General features: G+C 58.4%; 1 protein-coding gene across 4 annotated transcripts in view; it reads right to left on the bottom strand.

Moving 5' to 3' along the window:
- The window catches only part of SHISAL1 (shisa like 1), a 108,811-nt gene that overhangs the window by 7,057 nt on the left and 76,107 nt on the right, over window positions 1-25,647 (bottom strand). For all 4 annotated transcript variants that reach the window (XM_024579040.3, XM_045186938.3, XM_053919674.2 and 1 more), the window contains exons 3-4: window positions 23,342-23,555; window positions 13,190-13,507 (exon numbers count right to left, since the gene is read on the bottom strand). In XM_024579040.3, coding sequence (XP_024434808.1) covers window positions 13,190-13,507; window positions 23,342-23,555 — 532 coding nt within the window. The remainder of the gene's footprint in view (window positions 1-13,189; window positions 13,508-23,341; window positions 23,556-25,647) is intronic.

Below are 25,647 nucleotides of genomic sequence, written 5' to 3' on the forward strand. Positions count from 1 at the left end.
TAGCACTATCCATGTATAATGCGCGCCCTTATTTTTCCCTAAAAAATTTGGGCAAAAATGTGTGCATTATACATGGCGAAATACGGTATGTTAATTTGGACATTGTTCCTAATAGGGAGAAAATAAACATAGTCTAAAGAAATAAATGATTAAGGGCATCACATCCTTTTAGTATAATTACAAAGCTAACCATGGCATCAAAAACACAGCTTTCCAAATTGTCAGAAGACACAGACACAAAAAACCAGACAAAGAAAACAGAGACATATGGCGAAAACTGACAACCCCACAAAAGCTATAAAAGCAGAAAGCACATCACCAGCGATAACGACAGAATGAAGACCAACTGTATCTGCCGGATCCGTCCGCATTAATGAGCCGGGCACACCGCTTAAGAAAAGACTCTCAGACCCGAGCGCACACAAAACCCACTGCAGGCGGAGGGATTCAGAGAGGTTTGGTGTAAAAGGACGGACAGGTGACAGAGAAGTCCTGGAGACGGCTACACAAAAATGTAAGTGGGCTCAATGCCACTGAAGAGCACACTTACGATGGTTAAAACGGTACGGGTTATGTTATGCGTTTTATCAGATTTTAAAAACAGTGAAGGAAGGACTGAAACATAACCGCCAGAGGCAAACCGAGAGAAAGCAGGGCTCTCGAGCTGACTGTTAGAGAAAGCTGCAGTTAGGGCCACGAACACGGAATGAGGGGAGAGGGTCCCCTGTGGGCACCAAGGACGAGAGTCACCGCATCTACAGGAACGGGCGTCGGCACTCAGCGAGCAAGAACTGGTGGCGAGGGAGGGAAAACAGACTATTTCCGTATTAGTGCATTTTAAGTCACCGCTCTCCGTCCATCACAGGGAAAGTGGCCAAAACATGAATAAGGGTGTACTGGGCCAAATACCCATGTTGGTAACATTTCGAGTGTGTGTGTGTGTGTGTGTGTGTGACTATGAGTGTGAGAAACAGAATGTACCTTTTGCTCAAACACTCTTGAAAACACACACACACACAAAACAGACCATGGTGGGTCCACAAAGAAAGCAAATTCCAAAAGGCAGAATTAAGATAAAATTCTCGGACCACAACCCACTAGAATATGAAAACATCCCTAACAAAACCACGAAACAAAACCAGCTCTACCAAAATCACCCGCAGGCTCCAGAACCGGAGGGCCCTTCGCTGGTTTGGGCCCAGTACCAACCCCAGGGCCGGCGCAGAGCGGACACAGCAGGATGAGGGGCAGCTAACAGGAGAAGGGCCCAGAAGCCCACCACTCCACGCTGTCCAACCGTATCAGAAAACCTCGACGGAATGGGTGGGTTTCCAGGAAAACAGAAATTACTCAAGGGATCCAAGAAGAGAGAACCTACGCAGACCGGCTGCCAAGAAGAAAGAGAGAAACTGGCACATTGCAAATTCAGAGCCAGAAATACGAGCCGCGCACGTGGAGGCCATCCTGGAGAAAGTCTCTGGGAGCTCCCACTCCGTGAGCCAGCCCAGATCCGGAAGGTCGTGTGCACCACGTGTCTGCGGGGAGCAGCCTCCGCTGTACCCAGCAATTCCACCCGCCGATTACCCTACAAAGGGGCTCGCAAGGGCACACAGGTGCGAGCTTCCTTTTTGCAGCAACGTGGGTAAAGCTGGAGGAATAGGGTCAGCAAAATGTCTATCTGCAGGGCACTGGCTCAAAAGCAGTGGTCCCCCGCTTCAGGGGAGAATGCGCCGGCGCCACAGAGGGCCAGCCCACTGTCCAGGAGCCCCGGCTGCCAACTGCCCGCTGCCCCAGGAAGCCATCCTCAGACACCCCCACTCTCTGATGGTCATCCTGGAGGGCCCTCGAACTTCAGACTTTAATCCCAGCAGTCTCCTGGAGACGCCCTGGTGTGCCTAACAGGCGTTTCGTTCTTCGGGAGTCCAAACAGAACTCCCGAGCTTCCTTCTACCCCCAGGGTCCTCCCCACCTCGGCTTCAGCTCAGGCGGAAAGACTTGGAGCTGCCCGTGACTCCTCTCTCACACCCGAGTCCAGCCCCTCAGATGGCCTCCCCTCTTCCAAACAGACACAGGCCCCCGCCCCTCTCTCTCTGGGGCTTCTATCCTCTTAACCAATTCCCTGCCCCACCTTCCTGCAATGTATTCTCAACGCAGAAGCCAGAGCGCTCTGTGCTTTTATGAAAAATATACATATTGAGATTAAATCTCTTCCGCTTGAAGCCCTCTCATCACCAAGGCCCTGGAGACTCTCATGCTGGCCCCTCCATCCCTTCCTGATGCGGTCCCCTCTCACGCCCTCCTCTCCAGCCACAGCACCCCTTTGCTGTCCCTCAAGCACCCGCTGGCATGCCGGCCTCGGGGCCTTTGCCCTTGCTGTCCCCTGTGCTGGTCCTGCTCTCCTCGGGGTCTGATGCAGCCTGTTTTCTCAGCAACCTCAGATCCCCGCACAGAGATGGCTCCCTAGGGAGGTCTCCCTGACCCCCCCACCCCGCAGACTTTACTGCTCCCTGCCACGTGGCCTCCTGGCTGCTGGCCTGTCTCCAAAGCCGAGGACTGTCTGCCTTCCCACCAGCTCCTGCATCCCACGAGGGCGGGGCTTCTGTGCCCTGTCTGTGGGGGCAGTGGACAGCGTCCCTTCCTCATCCTGGCTGTTCCAGGCTGGCATGGAAAGAGGTGCCCCATTTTCTGAGTGGAGGCTGCATCACCGCAACCTTGGCCGAGGACTCCAAAATCTGTCCCCGCTTCTGGGCCCCTCTCCAGGACAGCCTCTCTATCTCCCCAGCGTGGTTTCTCTCCAGTCCCTCCCTAGGGAGACACCTGTGTTTGGGGGTACAGGCACAAAATCTAGGAAGGTGGACTCTGGAGGGGGAGGGGCGTGTGGCGAGCCCCTTTGGTTCAGACAGGGCTCTGCTCCCAGCAGGGCAGCGAGAACGGGCTGTTAGCTTTATTAGTTCTTATATCTTATGTATACAGTTTATATGGATTCTTTGGGATAACATGAAATATTTCCAAATCAATAATGTTAAAGGAATTCTGCTTCTGGTTTCCGAGGGGGCCACTTGGATGCCTTGGCTGGGAGTGCGGGGCACCTCTTAGTGTTTCTCCTTGTGTGGCCTCCCCTTCAAAGGACCTCTGTCCAGATGCCTGAGGGAGCTCACCGTTCGCCCACAAACTTTCTCTATTCGACAAACTCCTCCTCATCCATCAGGGCCCTGCTCACAGGGTCCCCTCCCTCCGTGCAGCCTGCCTGGCTGTCATAGGCCTCTGTGACAGCCGGCACCACAGGACACTGCAGAGCGGCCGAGGGCCACCAGCCACTGGTGTCGGGGTCACAGACACCTGGGCCCAGATCCTGGTGTTGCCCCCGCAAGGCACGTCACCCAGGGCAAGTCACTGAGCTTCTTCCTTGGGCATCAGGTCCCACCTGATGCCACGTCAGTCACGTGGGAGCAGCCTCACCGCGAGCCAGTGAGGACTCACCGCTGGGACCGTCCACTGGCCAGGGACAGCCCGGACATGGCCCATCTGGACGCAGCCCCGCCCATCACCCCACTGTGTCCCACGGGCCTTGGGAATGCTTTGCCTCTGCAGAGCTTTCTAAAACAAAGCTCAGCAACTGTCAACTTTTGTTCTGCTTTTGTGGCCTCCATGCCTTAGCCACAAGGGAGCTGCTGTCCACGAGGGCAGGCAGAAAGCTGTGGCTCCTGTCACCAGGAGCCCTCTGCCCTGATCCCAGAGACCCCATCCTCCCAGGCACTTTCCAAATTGCCTGGCCCCTCACTGTCCAGCAGGCCCAGGCCACCGATGCACCTGTCACCAGAACCAGAGGCTCCCTCTGCCAGGCCAGGGCTGGGGGCACAGCTCCAATCAGGCGTGAGCCCTGCCCTCGAGGGCTCTGAGTTGGTGGGGACACAAACCAGAGTGGCAGATCTGCATGTGTCAGCAGTTAGCGTCTGGGGGCCTGGGGGGCGTGGCCTTGAATGGGGGCGTGGGGGGAGCGGTTAAGGAAAACTCTGGGGCTGATGCCAAGCCGGGCCTGAGCAGAGTTAGGAAGACGGGAAGGGACCCAGGAGGAGGGCACGGTCTGAGCCAGGGCTATTCAGAGGATCCCAGTGGGGGACATAAGGTGCTCCAGGCAGCAGTGAGCCTGGAGGGGTGGCCACGGGTGAGCGCTTCAACTGTCAGGCAAGGACATTTGGACGGTCCCGGGGCTCTGGGAGCAGGTGCAGAGCCCCTCCCGATTCTAACAAAGGCAGAGTCAGGGCTGGCACAGACTGGGCGTTCCTTCTCTACATTGGAGGCTCACTTAGCTCTCCAGCACCCCTGTGACGTGAGGTCTTGGCTCCCCCAGTTACACACAAGGGAGCTGAGGCTCAGGGAGGGAATGTCACTTGCCCGGGGTCACACAGTATCCAGTTAGTGGTGGGGTGGGGACTCCAGCTGGGGCTGATAACTACAGAGGCCTCCAGGTCCCTGACACAGGGCAGTGGCCTGGGGAGGGGGTGGGGGTGGGGGGCTGGGGGCAGGGAGGCCAGCTGGGCAGAGGCCGTGTGGCCCTGCTGACAGAGGAGCAGAGCCTGGACCTGGCAGGGGCCCCCCTCCCCTGGGCTGGCTGCACCTGCACCCTAATTGGGAAGTTAAGACAGCACCTTGCAATTTGCATAACAATGAGCACTTCCTGACCGCTGAGAGCCTGTGACAAGGGACAAAAGCAGAGGAGTCACTAGGCACGACTGACCTCTTTGCCAGGAGAACTCAGACAGGGAGGCCCAGCAACGCCCAGAGCCCTGGTTGTTTGTTTAGAGCTGGCTGGCTCCTCCAGGCGTGGGGCTAGGGGCACGCTTTCCCTCTAATTCCCTCAATGACACCGAGAGGCGGAGACGCGGTCCCCACACCTGACAAAGGAGCAGACAGTGCAGGGGGAGCGAACCACAGGGCCAAGATGGCGATCCCACAGACAGAGCTCTTAGCCACCAAAGGCGTGGTCCCAGGAGGCTGCATGGAGGAGGTGTGCTTCAGTAATGACAATGGAAGTGAAAGGCACGGGTTGGGTCAGTGCCACATGAAACTACAATGAGCTGCTCCTACGAGGCCCCCTGAACCCACTAAGATGAAAAGGGCAGACTGTACCCGATGCTGGGAGGGGCAGGGGCCACAGGAACCCTTGGGTGCCCAGGGGAGCCCAAAATGTCTGGCTGCTGGGGAAACCGGTGGGCAGTACCTACCGAAGCTGACCATCCACCTGTCCTGTGACCCCACATACAGGCCTGGGTGCCCCGTCCTGGTCCCCAGAAGCTGTGAATGGAGCCTACGTGGCGAAAGAGGTTCTGCCGGTGTGAACAGATGGGGGACCTTGAGGTGGGCCTAGTGTGATCACAAGGGGCCTTAGAAGAGGGGACAGAGGGTCAGAGTCAGAGAAGGGTGCATGTCCCTAGGTCCCCAGGGCTGGGATAGAGCAGCAAATGCCCTCCCCTGAAGCCCCACCCTTGTGGATCGCACCAGCAGGTGGGACGGTGGACAGCCCTCAAGTGATGAAGACAGCACCTCGGTGGCGGCGGGCAGCATGGAGGCCTAGGCAGGGAGACTGGGGGGGGTGGGGGGGTCAGGAGGGGTGGCGGCCAAGGCGGGTTGACCAGGTGCCTCTGCAGATGCAGGGTCGAGGCTGCTCTGTCTCTGGCCCTGGCGGGGGGCGGTGAGGGGGGGGTGCGATTTGGACTCCCTGGGGCACTGTCCCTGGCTCTGGGGGCTTCATTCTTCACGCCGGCATGACGCCTGCCCTCCCCTCCCTGCCCCTTCCTGACTTCCTGCCGTCTCTTGGGAGCTCAGGGCCTTTAAATATCTACATCCTAAAGGTTAATTTTTAATGCCGCTTCGGTAAATATTTGATGTCCTTGCCTTTCCGGGAGATCTGAGCTCTCCATGAAGCGGCTCAAAGGGCTGAAGGCGCTGTCCTCTCATCCCAGCGTCTGTCCAGAACCCCTCCTCCGTCTGCACAAAAAACGCTCTCTCCCCGCCTCCCGCCATGAATTTTTCAAAGCACTTCCCACAGCCATTCTTGCCCCTGATTGCGTCTAGTCAACCGGAAAGCAGTGCAGAGAGCGTTTGAGTTGAAAGACCCGGTGGAAGTGTCTCGTTCCTTCCCTCATCCCACACAAGGGGCAAGTGAAGCCGGGAGGGACGCAGCTGCCCAAGGTGACACAGCACGGCCAGCCGTGGGGGTGGTCGAACCAGTAAGCGCGACCCCAGCCCAGGGCTTGGCTCCAGGGCTGGGGTGTCCGAGAGGACTCAGCTGGTTCCCGCCCTCACCCCACGTAGTGGGTGCAGACGCTACAACAGGCCAAGCTGGGGCAGGGAGCAGGGAGAAAGGTCCTCCAGAGGCAGGAAGGAGGCCTGGGGGAGCAGAGTGACCGGGGCAAGGGTTTGACAGATGAGTAGGAGCTTGTGGGGAGCTGGGGTGGGGAACCCAGGGAGGTGCTCCCAGCGATGTGTAGCTCAGAGAGGTGAAGCCACTTGCCCAAAGACACACAGCTGGGCAGCCCGAGCCCAGGCACCCACTGGCCCGGGGGACCCAGAGCCCTTGTCGTTGCCATGCCCGGGCCACAGTGTCCAGCAATGGGCGTGACGGAGCCACTCTCAGACCTCAGGCCAAAGCCATCTGGCAGCCAGTGCTCCCAGCTCCCGCTGGGCGCCTTAGGAGCAACAGGAAGAGCATTCTGGGGGCGTTCCTGAGGCCCGGGCAAGCGCTGGGTTCCATCACCCCGAGGGGGCCGAAAGCCCATGTTGGGAGGCATTTGCTAGCCAACAAGCGTCTATTCTTAGAAACAAATATTTCAGCAGTTTCTCTTTAACGGGGGGGGGGGGGGGGGGGGGGACACGAGGAAAGGCTCTGCGGCCCTGCCTGCCCTGCAGGGCGAAGGTGAGTCCTTCCTCCGTACCCTGCTGGAGGCACCAGGGAGCTGGCCTTTAAGAGTCCCTGAACTCAGTGGTTTGGGGGCCATAACAGCCACTGCCCGACCACAGTTTCCCTTCCCGGTGGCCCCGCTTCCCCCCGAGTTTTCTTTGCTGCAGCCCAGAGCGCAACCGTGTGTCCGAATGACCTAGAGGGGCGCTCCTGGCCAGCAGGTAGCCCGGAGCCCCCGGAACCACCCGGGCCTCAGCGGAGCCTCTCTTTGCTAACTGCCGGGGGTGAGCTGGCACCTCTGTCCTCGCTAACCCGGACTGCAGTCACCAGGTTGGGTGTCTCACTCAGTTCCAAACTGGTGCGTGGGACGGGCGGCAGGGGGTCTCCTCGGTGGCAGGATGGCAGGAGCCCCCTCTGGGCACAAGGCATGCCTAGCAGTGCGTCCCTGGGAATAGGGGAGCTACAGGGCTGAGCACTTGCTCTGTGCCCAGCTCCTAATGGGCACATTTCCACCCCCTTCGCCCCAGTTCTCACAGGCAGGCACACAGGCACGTGGGGAGCGAATGGCCACCCTTGGTCACTGGACCTGCGGATCCGGCTGGCCAGACCCCAGGCCCTCGCTCACCCACCCCGCTAAGCCCAGATACGGCGGACCCTCGGCCGGAAGAGGGGCTGTGGACAGCCAGGCTCAGTGCAGTTTATTCTAGAAGTGCATCTTCAAAGTGACTTCTCCACCATTTTCTCTAAGGTGTATTTGCCCTGTGGCTGGATACATTGATTTTTCTTTCTCTTTTATCCTCAGCACTGAGCACCGGGCACAGGCAGCCCTCGCTAAGTGCTTGTTGAAGAAAAGAGTGGGTTCACAGTGCCCGGGCCACCCCCTCATGACAGACTGCTTCCGAGAAAGAAAAGCAAGATGGAGCTGGAGTGTTTGCAAAGGGGACCCAGAGCGGATGTGTGATAGGACAGGCAGACCACTCTGTCTGCTGCCCGTCTGCCCTGCTTCTTTGCTCGGAAGGGCCAGGAGCTGCAAAGGGTGGGCGAATTTCCCTTCCAGAACCACCCGGCCCCTCGTCCCAGCTACCCTGGTCCCCGGAAGCACGGGGCTCCTGCTTGCACAAGTGCACACGAGCACACGCCCTTCCCCACGGTAAGGAGCACAGAGCACTGGGGCCAGCACGTCATTCGCTGTGCTGAATGGGCGAGCTTTGGAGCCGCTGTGGACAGCGGGTGCCAGCAAAGCCTTCATGACCAGTCCCCCAGCAGGGGAAAAAGAGCCCTGACCTGTCAAGTTTGCTGCCCGTTTCTGCGGTGTAAACACTGCCCACAGGAGGTCCCTGACCTCGGGGCTGGGAAGAGACGGGGGCCGGGGGGCGGCCACACAGATACAGCTCTTCACTAAGAGGATTCAGTAGCTGTAGGGCAGCCACCGGAACTCGGACAGCAGCTGGGGAGCCAAACAACTAGGAAGTGAAGAGCTTCCAGGGCCTATTACTTTGGTGTTTTATATAATTTACCTAATTGTACATTTGCATCTTTCACTTCTGTCAGCGCCGTGTTTAACCCCGGGCTCCCAGAACTCCTGAAAGTCCAACCAGCAGCTCTGGCGGGCCCGTGTGAGGTGGCCCCACAGACTCAGCTGCGTTTCCGCATTTGTTCCCCTGTGCATTCAGGAAAGTCTGACTCTTTCACACAAGATAGGATCGCTTAAAGCACGTCGGAGTTTCCTGAAAAAGTGACTTGATTTAAAGTCAATTAGAAATGTATCAGGTAAATAGTTCCCAGGGAGAGAGCTATGCAGGCAAGAGAGGCACCTAGGAACCAAGGTTGGGAAAAGACTTCAATTACCAACCCGTCTCATCTTGGGGGCAGAGCAAAATAAACACCCAACCCACCAAGGAGATACAATTAATTAACAGATGAAAGGGAAGGAGAAACAGCAAACCACGTCAAAACGAGGGCTGGAGCGCCAGGTGCTGGAGATGCGGCTGGGAAGTGACATCCTCCAAAGCCACTGCTGGGGACAGTCACTTTGGGAATGAAGCTGGCACCGACAGAAAGAACCAGAAAGCTGTGAGCCCCTGGACTCAATACCTTCCCTCTGGGAATCTATCCAGGGCAATAATTCAAAAAGGAAAAACCGTCAACACCTACAGGTGTTTGTTGCCGCCCCTGCAACATTATTTGTCAACCATAAAAAAAAACCTGTCAGCTGTATACATGCCTCCCACTAACTGGCTCGTGGGATCTGGACGACTGGGTAGCTGCTAAAATGGTGTTTAGAAAAATTAAGTTAAATGGCAGGATAATGGCTAATTTAATGCAAGTGAAAAAAACCAGACTGCAAACCTACGCTAGGGCATTATCGGGAAAGAGAAACAGCTGTGCTTAGGAAAGTAGCCAACTGGAGAGGCCGGTGGGGGGCGGGGGGCTCTTTCCTCTCCCTGCTGCTCCTGCGCTAACGACCCCAGTAACTGCAAACAGCACTTGCGGAGGCACCTGTCCCAGGCCGCCCCGTCCTGAACCGTGCTGGGGAAACTGAGGCTCAGGGCAGTTAAGCATTTCTCTGTGGGTTTGCTGGGGTACGGCCGTGAGATTTTCCAAGTAAAACTCTGCTTGAAACGGCCTATGAGTTGCCTGTGTAACCAGGCCCTCCTCTGAGGGGGCGGGGCTTCCAGAGGAAGGAGGCAGGTGGGCGGCTGCCACGTGGATGGACGGGTCACCTGGCCACCCCAGCTCCTCCTCAGGGTTCCAGAAAGATTCTGAGGGCTGGGAAAGACCTTCACAGGCGGCACAAGAGGAAGGATGATGACCCCAAACCACACCAAGCCATCCATGCAGCCCTGGTGGCCACGACGGAACCAGTGCTGGGTGGGAACCTACTGCGAGTTTCAAGTCGGTACTGGGCCCTTGCCAGAGGGGAGTCCCAGATTTCCCAGGCTTCAGGGGCTCCTTGGGGCCCCACTCCCACAGTGGGTAAGGCCAGCCCTGCTCGGGGAGTCCTGTCATGGGGTGAACATGGAGCGAAGGCTTTATGAGCACTGTCTTGGGGTTTAGCTCCCCCGACAGGAGCGGCGCAGGCAGAGGCTGCTTCCCGTTCTAGGAAGGAGGCTCTGGTCAGCCACAACTGGGCGTGGCTTCCAGCTCGGCTGAGTGCAGCTTTTGGCTGCTTGCTAACACTCCACGTGCCTCAGTTTCCTCCTCCACGCACGGAGCTCAGGATGACCAAGCTGCCGTGCTCCTGGGGACCTCAAACGGCTCTGTTTGCCGCAACTGCTTAGCTCAGCAGTTCCTCAATAAGTGAGAGATGCTGCCGTTCACGATAATGCGTGCTCTCACTGATCTGACACCTACGGGGTGCCTACCAGGAGCCAGGCGCTGGGCATACAAGACGTGTTCACTCCATACTTATTTACTGAGCACCTGCGACCAGGTGCTGAGCACACGGCAGACCAACCCCCACGCTCTCGGGGTTCCTCACTGGGGAGGAGACAGCAGACCACACCACAAACACGGCAGCAGGCGGTGAGCACCCCGAGGAAGCTGAGAGAAGACGAGGGGGTAGAAAGCGATGGCGGGCTGGGGGCTGGGGCTGTTTTATAAACCCTAGTTGGGGAAGGCCTCTCTGATCAGGTGATCCCCCGACAGATACCGAGCGGGACTGAAGGAGGGAGCCCGAGCTGCTCTCTGCCTAGATTGCCCGTTTCCACTTCCAGAAAACTCCTCCTCACCCACCGAAGCCCTTTTTGGGTGTTGCTTGCTCCCTGGCCAGATGGCACTCGGCCCAGAGGGCTGGAGACCCTGTGACTTCAACGTCGCAGAAAGCCCGGCAGCTCCCGCTGCGATGCCGGGGAGCGAAGAGGGACATTTGCAGAGCAGTTCCTATGCGTAAGGAGCTCCCACGACTCATCCCCTGTGAACAGATGGCAGCTCATGAGGCTGAGCCCATCACCCCTCTTTCCAGGTGAGCGGAGTTGGCCAAGTCACCTGATGGAGCACCGCCCCCCCCACCCCCCCACCCCCGGTGGTCAAGAAACAAGGCAGCAAGATTGGAGCCCAAGCCTGTCAGCCTCTAGGAGCCTTTGCGCCCACCCGCTCCGCTGTCTGCCTGTAAGAGAACGGAGCTTCGTAGCAGGCGGAGTTGTTCAAATGGTGCTTGGCTTCTGGATGGAGTGAGGGCTGGACCCCTGGACGGCCCTCGCCTGGGCAGGCAAGGATGGGAGGGGCTCCAAGGCCGACACCGGGGACCACTCCGTTCGGGACTTGACCCTGCTCTGAGAGGTGGGCGGAGGACCAGAGCAGGTGGGCAATCGCAAATCCCAGGTGGCCCAAGCCAGGGAAGTGGGTCGCTGAGTGATGGACCGTCATCCCTCGGGGACAGCTGACACAGCCATGAAAGCAGCGGTTACAAAACGGTCTCAACAAGGCGGGAAGCTCTCTGGGACGTAACATTGAATGAAAGACCCACACCCATGACCGAGTTTTATGTGCAAATGGCAATGACTGTGAAGTGAAAAGGCGCTGATGAGGGCGGGGGCTGCAGGGGATGGCGGGCTGCAGTGGGTGCCAAGGCTCGCCCGCATGACGCAGCTGGCATGGGGAGGGGAGAAGGAGAGAGGATGCCAGGCTGAAGGGGTCAGGAGGCAAAAGCAAGAAGGGGGCGGCCCTCGGGGCACAGCGGCGGGCTGTGGGGGGCTTCTGGGTGGGATGCGGCGGGAAGAGGAGCTGTTTAGGGCTCTCGATGAGCTTTCCGGAGCCTCCCGGCCTTGCGCACACGCTGCGGCACTTCCTGGCTGCCATGACTGTCAGGTGAGGATGTGCTTGGGTGACAAGCAGCCCAGAGAGGCTGCTGCGAAGGATGCACATCTGAGAAGACCCCACCACAGGGGCTGGGCCGACAGGCGGTGTGTCGTCTGAAGCTTTGGGTGGCCGTGCGTCTTCCCCACCCATCACCTCCACATCCCCAGGAGCCCCCCACCCAGAGGACCTGCTCTGTAGACGTTTGTCAAAGTTTGCTGAGCAAGGCCGGGTCTTTGTGTTCTGTGTGATGGATGGGGCAATTATCCAATCAATAAGCACAAGCTGATTTAAGTGTGCCTTATTAATTATTTAAGTCATTCATTATTGAAAAGGTCACTCCCTGTTAGCTGTTTAAGGGGTCACTCGCTAGCGTGGTTGCATCTCCTGTGAGGACGCAGCGATGGCGAACTGAGCGCCTACTATATGCCAGGCGTTTCATCCTCAGGACAAGCCCGGGCGAAAGGGGTGCATTCTTCTCAAGGACTGGAAGGTTAAGGGGGGTGACGTAACTTGCCTGAAGTTACGAGCTGGTAAACGGCAGGGCTGGGACTCGAACCTGGCTCAGGTTGCTTTCAAAGCTCATGGACTTGGCAGTGACCACTGTGACATAGGTTTTTGCACCCAAATCTTGCAGCCTGGGCTCAGCGTTATGACGTCCTAGGGTCATGTGCCCATGGCTGCAGCTCAGCAGCCCCCCTGCACCCCCAGAGCATCGGAACGCCTCCCCCAGCCCTTAATTGGAGCACCTGCACTCAGCCCAGCTCCTGCAGGGGCTGACTCTTGCCAGCTGTGCAGAGGGGTCCTGCTCCAGCGTGCGCAGGCCCCTCCCCCTCTTTCTGACTCTGCTGCCAGGACCCCCAGCTCAGGTTACTCCCCACTGTCCACCAGACTGGGACGGGGCAGCAAGAGAGTTGCAGCAGAGGTCGGCCTGGAACACACTCCTTGGGCAGCCAGCCCTTCAAGGCCAGTCTCCCGAGACTCACCTCCCTCGCTGGCTCCACCCCCTCTCCTGAGGCTCACTGAGCAGGCCACCTGCATTGCGTAGCTTCAGACGGCTTCCAATGACTCAGCACATGTGCACAACGGAAGCCTGATAGGCTCACGTTCTAAATTCATTCTGAAAAACCTTCCCCACCCTGCCCCTCACAGATTGATTTGCCTCCTTCAACCAAACTGTGAAAACTTCAAAAGCCATCTGATTTCCCCTTTTGCCTTGGCAGCCTGGAAACTCACAACTCCATCTAACACTCAGTGACAATGACTCTCACACCAGGCTCTAGGTGCAATCAACTTGCAAGCTATGCTTCCAAGCTCTGTCTCGTCCCCTCATTTTGACTTCCCTGGCCAGGCCCATGTTGCTACGATGGGCAACTTCAAATTTTTCTTGGCAAATAATCAGGTAACTGACGAGGCAAACACAGTGGCAATAATGATCTGGTATTTCCCAGGCTCACGTGGGCAGCCTGGGACCCAACTGCAACCACTCACCAGGCAGACGAACTCTGGAAGGTCACCAGCGGTGGGCTGTGGGTGTCTTCCTGCAGTGTGTGCACGGCCTGGGGGGCTTGTGGCAGGGAGCCTGGGGGAGGCTGGGGCTGCGGGGCCGGCTGTGCTGGCCGGGGCCCCCGGGCAGGGTTCCCCCACCGCCGGGGGTCCTGCTTCATCCATCGTCCGTGGATTCCCCACCGCGCCAGGTAAACCTTGCAAATGTCGTAGTTCATGGCCGAGTAATACAACAGATCCAGGACCAGCAGCATCAGCACGAAAAAGCCATAGATCCACACTCCCAACAAGGCGGTGTAGTTACTGGGGAAACACAGAGAGAGAGAGAGGCTGAGAGGGAGACAGAGGTCAGTCAGCTGGGTGATCGGAGAACACGGTGCTTTTCCGGGTCCCAGGGAGGAGGGCCCTGAGGACTCCTGGCCCCCTCTCCCCACGCCCACCCTCCCGTTCCTCTCCCAGACCTGCCCCGTCTGCCTCCTCCCAGACCCTGGAATCTACTGCCCTGGGCCCTGTCCCGGCCTGAGCAGCTCCGCCACACTCCGAGTCCTTGGGCGGGGATCCTTGGAGAGGACGGGAAGGGCAGACACTGGTAAACCGTTGAACAGACCATGAAAACTTGGAAAGCCACCCAGTTTGCCCTTGTGGAAGGAATTCTCAGTCGGGCATTCGGGGCTCCCAGGCTGTGGCAGATCCTACCTTCACCCTCATGCCCCCCACCACCACATGGGCGCTACTCACAGACCTGCCAGCTGTCCCTTGGGGGTGCCCCTGCTTGCCCAGCCCCAGGACCCTTGTTATGCTGTTCCTGTCCCCGGGATGCCAGCTCCGCCCATCTTACTGGGCCCAGGCCAATAGAGGAAGACTGTTTTCTCAGGACACACCAACTGAAACTCCAGAGCCGCAATCCCCTGCCCCTCAGCACCTACATGGGGCCTACCTCCCACCCCCACAGGCTGCTGGACTCCGCCAGGGCACCCCACCCAGGCCCAGCTTCCTCCCAGCCTGCTCCCAGTCTCCCTCCTTCTCAGAAGTCCAGGAAACAGGGCATCAGCTTGGCCACCCTCCGCACACCCCACGCAGCCGACACTGGTCCTGGCTCTTCCACCTGCCCCCCACCCTCCCTCTATCCCCTCCCCTCTCGGTCCCCTTCACCAGGCAACTCCAGGCTGTGTGCGGCCTGGGGTCTCGGGGCCCTGACATCCTTGTTGCCCTATGTTCACCCAGCGTTTCCCACCGAGGGCTGCTCTGCCTTCCAGAAGCTGCGTGTGCCTACAGCCCCTTTGTGCAGCCTGGATCCCCGCCCCAGCTGCCCCTTCACCAAGGTGCGGGCCCTGCTGGCTATGACGCCGGGCCTTCGCCCAGGCCGGGACTTCCACCTGGCTAGTGCCTTCCGTTCCCCACCTGCTTCCTCCCCGGCCTGACTCCAACCACCGCCTCTTTGAGCCCAGATGTGCTGCTCCTCCTGCAGGGTGGGTTAGGCCCCTGCCTTGGCCTGAGCGACCCTGAAGCTCAGCCCCCACCACCTGGACCACCTGGTGTGTATCTTCCTGCCCAGGCCAGGTCCAGGTGTGCCCCCTGTGCCCAGGGAGGGCCCTTTGCCGGGCTTGCTGCTGCAGCTGGGGCCACTTTGCTCCAAGCAGTGCTCACCAGGGACTGCGGCTGTTCAAAGGGACTAGTGTACCAATCACTCAAACACTGCCACTGCCATCCGCCCTGCGGTGGGCCTCTGCTCAGGTGGGTGTGCCCTGGCGGGTAGTAGACAGGTGGCCTGCCCCTGAGCAGAGCCTCGCTGCCCATATCCCACAGGGAGAGAGGGACCTGCCTCAGCTCTTGCCAGACGGGGCCCCTCCTTGTCCTGGGGCCCCACGGCAGGACCCGGCCTGGAGCCGGGGAGCCGGGCCTGGTTCTGGTTCCTCATTGGCCCAGTTTTCTATGTGACCTGGGGAATCCCTGCATCTCTCTGGGCCTGGGGGCGATGGGGTGGAGCCCTCCAGGTCTCTTCCCAGACTCTGCACCTGTCTTCCAGCTCAGTTCACCGCAGCCCAGCCTTGGCCTCAGCAGGGAGATGGGGCTGCTCCCCTCCGGCCACCTCCCAGGCCAGGACCCCACTGGGGATGCTCACTGTGCTCACCTGTGCTCTCTGCCCGGAATGCCCTCCTCCCCCTGCCCCCTGGTGGCCCCTCCAGGGAGAGGCCTCTGCAGGTCCGAGCCCTTGCACGGACTGGAGCAGGCACTACAGGAGCTCAGGGCTTTGTCTCTACCTGAGCAACGGAGTAACCAGACAGTTTCTATCACAGCCGCCCGCCTGCAGCCCCACCGCCAGCCACCACCTCCATAAGGCCTGCAGGAGTCTCGGGGGCTCGTTCAGGCTAAGGTGTGAGTGACTGCCAGCCGTGTTGCAAGGGGAAGCCACACTCACTGGGAGACACCTGGATGTGGAATTCCTCCCCTAGAACAGTGGCTGGCAGCTGGTGTGGCATGCTGCAGCAGGAGTCCTGGGGTGGACATCCACGATGACAGAGGAGGACATCCCTGGAGCCCCCACAGAGGTGTGTAAGCACCGTGCTTTCCTCAGGGGTTCCCGGGCAGCTGCCAAGAGGGCTGAGGGAGGGGTGCGGGGAGGGGCGGCGGGGGCAGCTGCTTGCAGACACTGCAAGGAGGGAGTCTACGCCGGGGCCAGCTGGGGGTGGCGGCTGGACCACAGCTGGGCCTGGGGCCTCCAGGACTGGGAAATGGCAGCAGTCACAGAAGCAGCCTGGGCAGGCACATTGCTGTAGATGCTTCTCACCTCTTAGCCCCTCCAACACCTGCGCCCCGAAGGAGGATTATTGCTGTTGTCCCCCGCCCCACCCCCTCACCCCCTGTTTACAGACAGAGCAGGAGGCTTAGAGGAGTTAAAAGGTGTGTCGAGGTCTCACAGCCACTCAATGGCAGAGCCGGGATTGAACCCACAGCCTGGCTCCAGGGCATACATGTCTAACCATGGCCATATCCCCCTGGGACAGTTGTCCCCCAGGTTCTGAGAGCAGACCAGCCACCTCCAGTGCTTTGTCTACACTGCTCCTCTGCCTGGAACTCGGTCCTGACCTGCTATGCCCCCAGCTGGCCCTGCCCCCATGGCTTGGAACAGCTGTCACCTCCTCCAGGAAGCCACCCCTGGGCTCCCAAAGACACTGGGTCTCCCAGAACACATGGTGCTGCCTTCGCTGTTCTGTGGAACTGTCACACCTTGTGATCAGAGCTGCCTGGGGCCAGGACCAGGGTCGCCTTATCTTTGTGTGCCCCGATGTCAGCACGGGGCCACCTCTGATGCTACCTAAGCCAACACGCACACTGAGGGCTGATGGTGAGCTGGAGACCATGGTGGCCTGGACACTAACTTTGTCACTAGGGTGCATCTTCCATGTGCACACTCACTAAAAGTTAACAGTCCCGCAGCGATCACGACACGCCAGCACCCGGGGTCACCGCACGCGAAGCCAGTCTCCCCCGTTTGCAGAAGAGGAAATGAAACCCAGAGGGACAAAGCCCCTTGCCAAAGGCTGCACAGCCGGAAAGTGGCTGTGCTGGGGTTGGGACCCAGGTCCGTCTGACTTCAGACCGTACTGAATCTTGGGGAAATCCCAAGGTCAAGTCCAGGACAAACCTCTAGGAAGGCTGCCCGCATCTGTGCGGCATGCCCACTTGTCCCGGCTTACCCGCCACCAGGACCTAAGGACAGCCTCCAGTCCCCTCACCCACCATCTCATGGTGTCCCCGTCCTTGCGGACAGGCCTCAGCGGCATGGTCTCAGAGAAGAGGGGTGGAGCGCCCCTGCAGGAGGTGCCCCCTTCCCTAACTCCCACCTCCCTGCGAGGGAGGCCAGCCTGGAGGTGGCAGCCAGCTGGGAAGTCGGGCTGTGAGCACTGTCCCCGGTGGCTCTCTTGCCTTCCACGGCCAGCCCTGTCCATGGTTGGCTGGCTGGGAGCATCTTGGTTTTCTTAAATTTAATTTTAAAAACATGATCTGGAAATTAATTCCATGCAGATGCAGAGGTCTTTTATGGGTGTGTGTGTGTGTGTGTGTGTGTGTGTGTGTGTTTAAAGGGCAGATGTTAAAATAGAGGCTGTTTTATGGGGCAAGATGTGAAGCCAGCCAAAGTTCCAGCTCTTCATTCTATTTTGGGACATTTACTGATTTGCATTCTTTCGATGTTTCCGGAGCAATGAACGAGACCTTCTCTGATGGAGGAACCTCACTGGACACCTTCTGGGGACAGGAGCAAGCAGGTCAGCAGAGGAGCAGCTGCAGCCCGGTAGAAGCCGGTCTGCACCCGGCAGGAAGGACAGAGGAGGTGAGCTCCTGGAGCTGCTGGATCCAAGAGCAACGGCCTTGGCCCACCTCACACGAAATAGCCCAGCCCCCAGCCCGCTGTGAGGCAGCCTACGGGCCAGGGCGGCCGGCGAACCGGCGGCTAAACTCTGGACTGGGTCGGGGCTGCCTGAATGCCAGCACCAGCTCTGAAACACGCGCTCGCCGTGGTCTTGGGAAGCCACCTGCAGCTCAGGATGACCGGGCTCCGAGGCGTGGGGGTGGTGGTCAGGCTTAGTGAGATGCCCTGGGGCCCGCAGGAAGCTGCTCCCGTGACTAAGGCGACAGAGAGATGAGGCGACTCGCCCAAGGTCACCCAGCGGGACTGGGGTTGTCCAGTGCCTGGAGAAACAGGGGCTCGGGGCCAATGAAGTAGAGTCCACAATACTCGCTGTCCCTCCCTGCAGGCCTGCCCACGGGAGCGGGCCTGGGTCTCTTTCCCCCTCGCTGGAAACAGATTTGGCCCAGTGATGTGCTTTGGCCAAAACAAACAAATAAACAAAAAAAAAACACACAAAAAATAAAAACAGGTTGTCACGACTGCTCCTGAGTGGGAGTCGCCCTGTGGTTTTGCTGACATTCTTTCCCTCTGCGGTGGGGACTGCTCCATCAGCCTGGGGCACAGAATGCTCCACGTCAGAGCTGAAGGGAACCCCAGAGAGACACAGGCTGGGAGCCCAAAATAAGTAAGCCTTTGTGCCTTGAGCCCCAGGGACGTCCCTGGGGCTGCTTGTTCTCACAGCATAACTGAGCCCCAGTATCGAACCCCACTCTGCCACATGGGCGCTGTTTGACCACAGGCAAGTCTTCACCCTCTCTGAGCCTCAGCCCTGGTGCGGCACGGCCAGCAAGGCCTCCTATATGGACAACACGTCTATGTCAGTGAACGGGTCAATGGGAGGCCCCTCGCATCACCCCAAGTGCTCATAAGTGCTCACTTGTCTCCCGTCCCCGTCCCCCTGCGTGGGGGGGTGTATTCAGGAAACGTGGATTCTAGACCCTCCTCCGTCTTTACAAGGCTGCCAGTGTAAGTAGGTTTTGCACCTAACGGGCCTTGATGGGGTGGAGCAACCAGCAAGACCACCCGAGGCTTCTGACCGCACGCCGGGGCTGGACGCAGAGCCCATACCACACTGGGGGGTGGTGCCCGGCCTGCAGGACCGGCCCAAAGCACCCAGGGCGCTGCCACCTGCCCCTCCGTGTGGCTGGCATACTTCTGAGCACTGGGAAAGGACAGCTTCATGAGAGAGGTTTCATGTACAGAGTGAACCCCTTGGCCACCTCCCCCTCCAAGGCCTCTGAGCATGCTCTGCAGTCCTAGAAGCCCTCTCCCACCCACCCGCCCTGAAGCCCATCTGCCCAGCGAAGGAGCACCCAGGTATTGCACAAGACTGCACTCCTTGCCACCAGGGCCAGTGAGACATTCCCAGCCCCCAGAGAGTGGTCCGCTGACCCCCCTCATCCAGCCCTGCCCCGCCCCACCCCACTCTGTGCCCAGGACAGATGCTCCCGCCGCTTCCCGCGGGGCACCAGCATGGGAAGGTGAGCTGAACCTCTGTCCTGAACACCAGGGGTCCCTGGTCTGGCAGTGGGCTGGGCGTGGCTGCATCCCTCGCTCAGCCAGCCCTTCCACCAGGCAGCCAGAACCAAAACAAAGCATTCTTTTCCTCCAGGACAACACAAGTAAATGTCATCAGCAGCGCTCTCCCAAGCCCTGCCAGTAGTCCTGCCTCCTGGCCGATTCACCGGCGGGGTGGTGGGGTGGGCAGGCGCCAGGCAGTCCTTGCCCCTGATGGACCCCCTGCATCTTCATGAAGCCCGACTGGGGTCACAGCCACCCTGGTTTTTGCAGACCGGCGGCCGGTGAGTGCTGCCCTGTCTGGGATGTGGGGCCAGCTGGCCACTTGGCTGAGGTCTGGTGCATCAGACACATCCAGGCAGGGGCAGAGCCAGTGGCCGAAACAAGGGCCTGGTGTCCCTCAGGGTGTGGGACTGGAGCGAGAACAGGTGGGTGCACCTGCCTGAGCCCCACCCTGCCTTCTCCCTCCTGGAGTAACTGTGAGGATTAATGACTCACACAGCAGATGACCAATCCAGCACCCCAAAGAGTGGCACAGTCCCCGAGAGGGACTCCACCTGGCTCCCCTCCCACACCAGGGCCGTCCAGGACCTCCCGGCCTCGCAGGCGCCATCCCTCCGGGTCCACAGACCCATCCCCAAGCAGAGCTCCGGGACTCAGCTCTCTCCTCCTCACGGCGCATCTCAGGTTGCCCCTCTGCCACACCCTCCCTGACCCCCTGTCGCCCTCAGGAAAAAGTCTGAGCACCCACCCACCCTGGCCCACCCTGCTCCCTCCCAGACCTCGCTGCCGGTCCGTTCCCAGAGCTCCCCTCGCACCTGACGCTCGGGCAGCGGAAATGCTGAGGGCCAGGACTCTGCCTGGAAAGCCTCATCCCTCTGGACCCTGCGGCTCCCACCGTCTTAAACATTTTCGGGAACACAGGACCGAAGACATGCCTTCCTCCGGGGGTGCAAGGAGCGCTGTGACTGGATGAACAGTGTAAGGAGTGGGGTTCATCGCACGACCAGGAAGCCGCCGGGCCACCCTGGGCCCCGTCCGGGCTGTGGGAAGGGAGGTGGCAGGGGGCTTGGTGGAGAACAAGGAATGAGGCATCCCTCCAGAGTGGCAGCTTTCGGCTGGGAGCTGACCCTGCACCCACTCTCCATCGTCGGAGACATGGTTGATTGGCACAGCCAGGGTGCTGGGCGGGGCCAGCAGTGCAGCCCCTGCAGGGAAGGGTGGGCCCGGGTGTCAACACAGCTTTGGCTGGCATCCCTGCCTTTGGCCCCTCTGGCCCCAACCTGCCTCCTGCAGACCTGGGCTGGCGGTGCTGGGCTCCACCACGGACCAGCGGCCCCACCCAGGCAGGTTACTCAGCCTCTCCCAGCCTCCTCTTCCTCTGTGTCCAGTGGGCGAAGGATGGGGGACTCAGAGGGGAGAGCTGAGCACAGAGCCCACGCCCCATGCTGCACGCTCCGTAATGCCGTCTGAACTTCAAGAATAAGAACTGAGTTAAGTTTCTGCTCCTCAGTATTTCTGGTCCCCCGAGGGAAGAAGGCCTCTGTTTTGGGGTCCAGCTCTTCGCCAGCCCAGCCAGGGCCCAGGGTGTGAAAGGGCAAAGCGCTCCACGTGAGGCCTGTGTGAGTGTGTGAATTATAGAAAGCTGCGGGCTGCCAAACGGGGGTCCCAGACGCCGGTCGCCAGAGCTTTGGAGAAGTCTGGCTGTCTGGCCAAGCTCCTGTCTTCTGTCTGATGTTTGGCCGGCAACCACAACACAACATGTCGGGGTCCTCACCCCAGTCCTGGCACTGCCCTCCCCCCTCAGGGAATCGGTCGTTAGTCTTATAAATGGCTTGGGCCAGATTCCGGGCCTGGTTCCAGCCCTTGTCACGGACAGGCCTTGCTGACGGACTCCACATACAGGATTATTCTAAGGCCTGAGCAGATGGGAAGACATTCACCCGCATTTGAGGAAGGAAGGCTGGGGAGCTGGCTGTGGCGGGAGAACGGGAGGCTGGGAGAGAGTCAAACCTCCTGCCTGACCAAAGGGAAGAGAGAGGCGACTTCCCCAAGTGAGCGGGGCACAGCGGGAGAGCACTGGAGCCCCAACATCAGAGAGACCAGGACTCAGACCTCCACCCCACCACCTCGCAGTGGTGCCGCTAATTCTCCAACAGTCACTCCTTCCAAGTGCGTTTTACCTCACCTTGTAATCAGTATGTTCGTCCTAAAAATCAGCCTCACAGTTATTAGGGAAATATCCGAAGCATCCCCATTCAAGTGAGGAGGATGATACGAATGCCCAACAATTTTAAAGCCTGTTTTAGAGGTACTTGCCAACCTGACTGGACAAGAAGAAGAAGTGAGGCATGAACTTGGAAAGCAGGAAATAGTTATCATTGTTTGCAAATGGCAAAGTAAACTAAGAGAAACAACTGAAAAAGTATTACAAAGATGAGAAAGTATAAAATTCATGTATAGAAATTGTTGGGTACGATCATCTAAACAATAGTTGCTTAGAAGATCTAGTGGAAGAAAAGACCCTATTGTAGCAGCATAAAAAAACACATGGAAATAAATGTGAAAGATACGTATGATATCTATATGAAGAAAACTCCAAATAACTATGAAAGAAAACTTGAACAAATGGGAAGAGATAGCATGTTTTTGGAGAGGAATATTTATCATCATGAAAAGTCAAATCTCCTTGAATTGATGAATGAGTTCAACACAATCTCAGTAAAAAAACACTAACTGGATTTTGGGGGGGTGGGCAGGGGCACTACACAAGCTAATTCTGGAATTCCTACAATGAAAGAGCCGTGGAGAACAGACCAAGACAACTTGAAAGCATATTAAAGGCACAGCTGTGGTACTGAACATAGTGGGGTGCTCGCGCGTGGATAGGAAGTCCATTTCACCCTTAGTACTCAGCACTTAATACTGTGATACTCAAAGCGAGTATATTATAGGAAATAAGTTTGCATTTCTCACCAGTGGGAAAAAGACACACAAGTCAGCGGCTGGTGTTGGGAGAGCAGCCTACCCATTTGGAAAAATAAAAAAAAGTTTGATTCCTACCTCAAAGCTGACATCCAAATACATTTCTGACAAAGCTTTGAAGGCAAAAAATTAAAACATAAAAGAAGTAAAAAAAAAGGGGGGAGTGGGTGATTTTTAATGATCTCAGAGTAAAGAAATTCTTTCTTAGTATGATATAAAACCCAGAAGACATTTAAAAAAATTAGACACAACTGACTATACAACAATTACAAATAAAACATGAGCCCTGGCTGGTGTGGCTCAGTGGATTGAGCACTGGCCTGCAAGCTAAAGGGCCACCAGTTCGATTCCCAGTCAGGGCACATGCTTGGGTTAAGGGCCAGGTCCCCAGTAGGGGGCACCTGAGAGGCAACCACACATTGACGTTTCTCTCTGTCTCTTTCTCCCTCCCTTCTCCTCTCTCTGAAAGTGAATAAATAAATTTTTTAAAAAAATTAAGCATGAGAAAAAAGCATCACAAATTCAAAGACACATTGAGAAAATCTTTGCAATGCACATTTCCTTCACATATAAAGAGTTCCTGTAAATAAATAAGAAAATGGACAAAGGTTCTGTAGGAAAACGACGAAGGACATAAACAGCTAGCTCGGAGTAAGAGAAACACAAACGGCTCTCAAACACGTGACCAGGTGCTCAGTGTCACTCAGAATAAGAGCAGCACGGGCTGCTTCCTCCTGAGCACAAGCCCACTGCTTTCCTGCTGGGAACCCTCCTCTTTCTGACCACTCCTCCCTGTCCCGTCCCCTCCATCAGCCCGGCCTCAGGCTCTTAGGAAAGGAGGCTGTGTCAGATTAACCTCTGGGTCAAGAGTATCAACAACAAACTGTTGAACAAACAATGGACAAATGAAGGGACTTGGGTCCCCTGGATTCCAAGCTCAGGCACTTTTTGCCTAAAAGCCTTCCACACACTTGACCTCATTTAACTTTGCAGTAGCCCTGAGAGGTAGGTATGACGTGCCCATTTCTCAGATGGAAAGGCTGAAGCTCTGAGGATAGAAATGGCCAGAAAACCTGGTCTCTGAACTCCCCCAGGTTATTTCCAGCCACCCCCTATCCTGGCCGCCGTTCCCCAACAGCTGCCCCGGGGCACGGGGTGCACAGTCAACACCTGGCCTTGAGGGGGGCCGGGGGGGTGGTGCGTGGTCCCAATGGGGCACTTACTTGTGCGTGTAGCCCTCGGAGCCGGCCGTGAGGTTCGCCTGCATCACCGCCTGGAACTCCGTCTCGTTGCAGCAGTACTTGAAAACCGTGTTGTTATGGTGACAGCACAGGATGAAGGTTTTGTTGTCCGAGAGCCGGGGGCAGTGGAAGCCGAAGTGGTAGTGGCCTTTGTGGTCCGTGTACGGCTCACAGACCCGGAAATGCGCAGACAGGACTGGAAAACAGAGGCCCGGGGCTCGGGTCTGCCCTAGCATCCGGCGGGTCTCTTCTCCCCTGTGCGAGCCTCACCTCCATCAGGAAAGCCCCTCTGGGCTGCCACCCCTCCCTCCGACAACAGCCCTGCCCACTCTGTGGCCCCCGCCTGGGGCTCCTCCTGCAGACTCTCCCTGGCAGCTCTGCACACAGCGGGCACTCACCTAGGAAGCATTTAACTATGACCTCACCAGCTTTACCTCCTCTAGGCCACCTGGCTACGCTAGCGAGCAGGTCTGAGGGCCCACTTTACAGATGCAGAAACTGAGGCTCGGAGGCCTGCCATGGCCTGCCTGAGCTGGGAGGTGGTGGTGGAGCGAACGTCCACCCAGGCCTGCCCAGGGTGGGAGCCCTCGGCACACCTCCACCACTGGCTTTACCTGCCTCTGCCGCTGTGTGGTCGGGGTTGGGGGGCCTGCTGACAATCCCGGGCTGGCTCGGGGGTGAGCAGCACGGATGCAAGAACCGGTCCCCCTTGGGGAGAAAGGGCACCCCCTGCATACCTTGGTTTCTACTAAAGCAGTGCCCTAGACCTGAAGGTCCCCAGGAGCCTGTCCCAGTGGCCCCACCTCCTAGTGACAGCAGCCCTGGCCTCGGAGGGAGGCCCCTATTCAGCCACTGCTGCTGCTGCCGCCAGCCCAGGACAGCATTTACTGTCGTGCCAATGGTGATAAGCAGGAGAGAAACTTGAACGAATATAACAGCGGAAAAATCCTGGAGCTGCTGTCTCGGGCTTAATTAGTATCTTCATAAAAGGGATCGCTGTATCTAATTTGTATTGCTGAAAAGGGCCCTTGCTGGCTGAATACATTTCTACAGCCACAAAGGCGCTGCTTTGGCACACGCTCCTCTGGCTGGTTGGAAGCTCCATCTCCGTGAGGGGAGGTCAGAATGCAGCCCACCCAGCTCCCAGTGTCCCAGTGGGGCTGTGCTGGCCGGTGGGCGCCTGGGCGGCCTGGGGAGCCCCTGGGCCTTGTCAAAAGGCCAGAGTCCTCTTCCGAGGAGGCGAGTGCGGCTGCTGCGGGAGCTGGGTCCCTGCATCTCAGCAGGCAGGGGAGCTCCAGGCCCCCAGCTCGGCTGCCTCCTTGGGGAACAGAAGGCCTCTCAGGGGACTCAGAGGTCACGGAGTCAGCCCCTGGAGGACGTGTCCTCTCGTTCAGTCCCGTGTGCTCCCACTGTACAGAGGAGAACACTGAGGCCCAGAGCTGCGGTCTCCAAGTGTACGCTGCCGCGCTGCATGCCTGAGGGCTGGTGAGCAGGACTGCGGGTCCTCAGGCCCCTCAGTGGACTTTCTGATCAGAAGCACTGGGCTGGGGCAGGGGAGTGTGGACAAGCACTGCTGATGAGCTTGGGTTTGGGACACGGGGCCTTGGGAATGACATGCTGGAGGTGGGAAATGAGCAAGGGGGCACAGAGGTACTGAGAGAGGCAGAGGGAAAGAGAGAGAGACAGACAGAGAGGGAAAGGGAGAGACACACAGAGAAGCAGAGGTGGAGAAGGAAGGAGAGACAGACAGGGCGACAGGCAGGGCTACGCCTGCCAGGGCCCAGGGTGCGGGCGCAGCCTCCCCTGCTGTCGGGATTAGAGCAGCTTCTCAGAAGCTGAAGGACTTGGTTTCTGCCCATCTTCGTCAACAGGACAGTGAGACCCCACCTGCAACCCCAGCTGGGGTCACGGGATGGCCTAGGAGGCTGGTGCTAGGAGGTGGGGCCCCGGCGTCACGCCGTGGGCGTTCGAATCCCAGCCCCTCACTGGCTGGGCTGTCTCTGGCTAGCTGGCTCCCTCCCCAAGCCTCGGGGTTCTCTTCTGTACAAGGGGAGGCCTTCGACATCACCGGCCTTTGACTTGCAGGAGTAGGGGAGAGAATTCCAGTAAGGTCCTCTCCCAGGCTGGCTGGCAGCCACTGTGAAGCCCCAGGCCTCTGAGAAAATATCTCAGCTGCGTCCCCGAGCAGGCACATGGGGTGTGGCACACAGCAGGCTCTCCTTGCACAGCACGAACAGAAGCTCCCCATGGGGGGGATGCCAGTGGGGCAGGGGATTCCAAGCACCCCC

Source organism: Desmodus rotundus, chromosome 3 (assembly GCF_022682495.2).
Source record: "Desmodus rotundus isolate HL8 chromosome 3, HLdesRot8A.1, whole genome shotgun sequence".
NCBI lineage: Eukaryota > Metazoa > Chordata > Mammalia > Chiroptera > Phyllostomidae > Desmodus > Desmodus rotundus.